The following is a 239-nucleotide window of genomic DNA, read 5'->3' on the forward strand; positions in this document are numbered from 1 at the left end:
AAATTAACACTTGTATTTATCATCTTTCCATTTTAGATGAACAGCTGAAAGAGGAACTCGAACGGATGCGTGAAGATCGCACATGTAAAGTGTGCATGGACAGTGAAATAGCTATAGTGTTCCTTCCGTGCTCACATATGGTTACGTGCGTTTCCTGTGCTGTATCCCTGAGACAGTGCCCCATCTGTAGAAGAGACATCAAACATGTGTGCAGAGCTATTGTATCCTAATAATATTCA

At 41.0% G+C, this 239-nt stretch overlaps 1 protein-coding gene across 1 annotated transcript in view; it reads left to right on the forward strand.

The window, feature by feature from the left end:
• Positions 1-48, forward strand: part of LOC119590431 (baculoviral IAP repeat-containing protein 3-like) — a 2,294-nt gene extending 2,246 nt beyond the window's left edge. Inside the window, exon 5 of the mRNA XM_037939095.1 lies at positions 37-48. Within this exon, the coding sequence (XP_037795023.1) occupies positions 37-48 (12 nt within the window). The remainder of the gene's footprint in view (positions 1-36) is intronic.
• Positions 49-239: the final 191 nt, after the last annotated feature.

The sequence above is a fragment of the Penaeus monodon genome, chromosome 27 (genome assembly GCF_015228065.2).
Source record: "Penaeus monodon isolate SGIC_2016 chromosome 27, NSTDA_Pmon_1, whole genome shotgun sequence".
Classification (NCBI taxonomy): Eukaryota; Metazoa; Arthropoda; class Malacostraca; order Decapoda; family Penaeidae; genus Penaeus; species Penaeus monodon.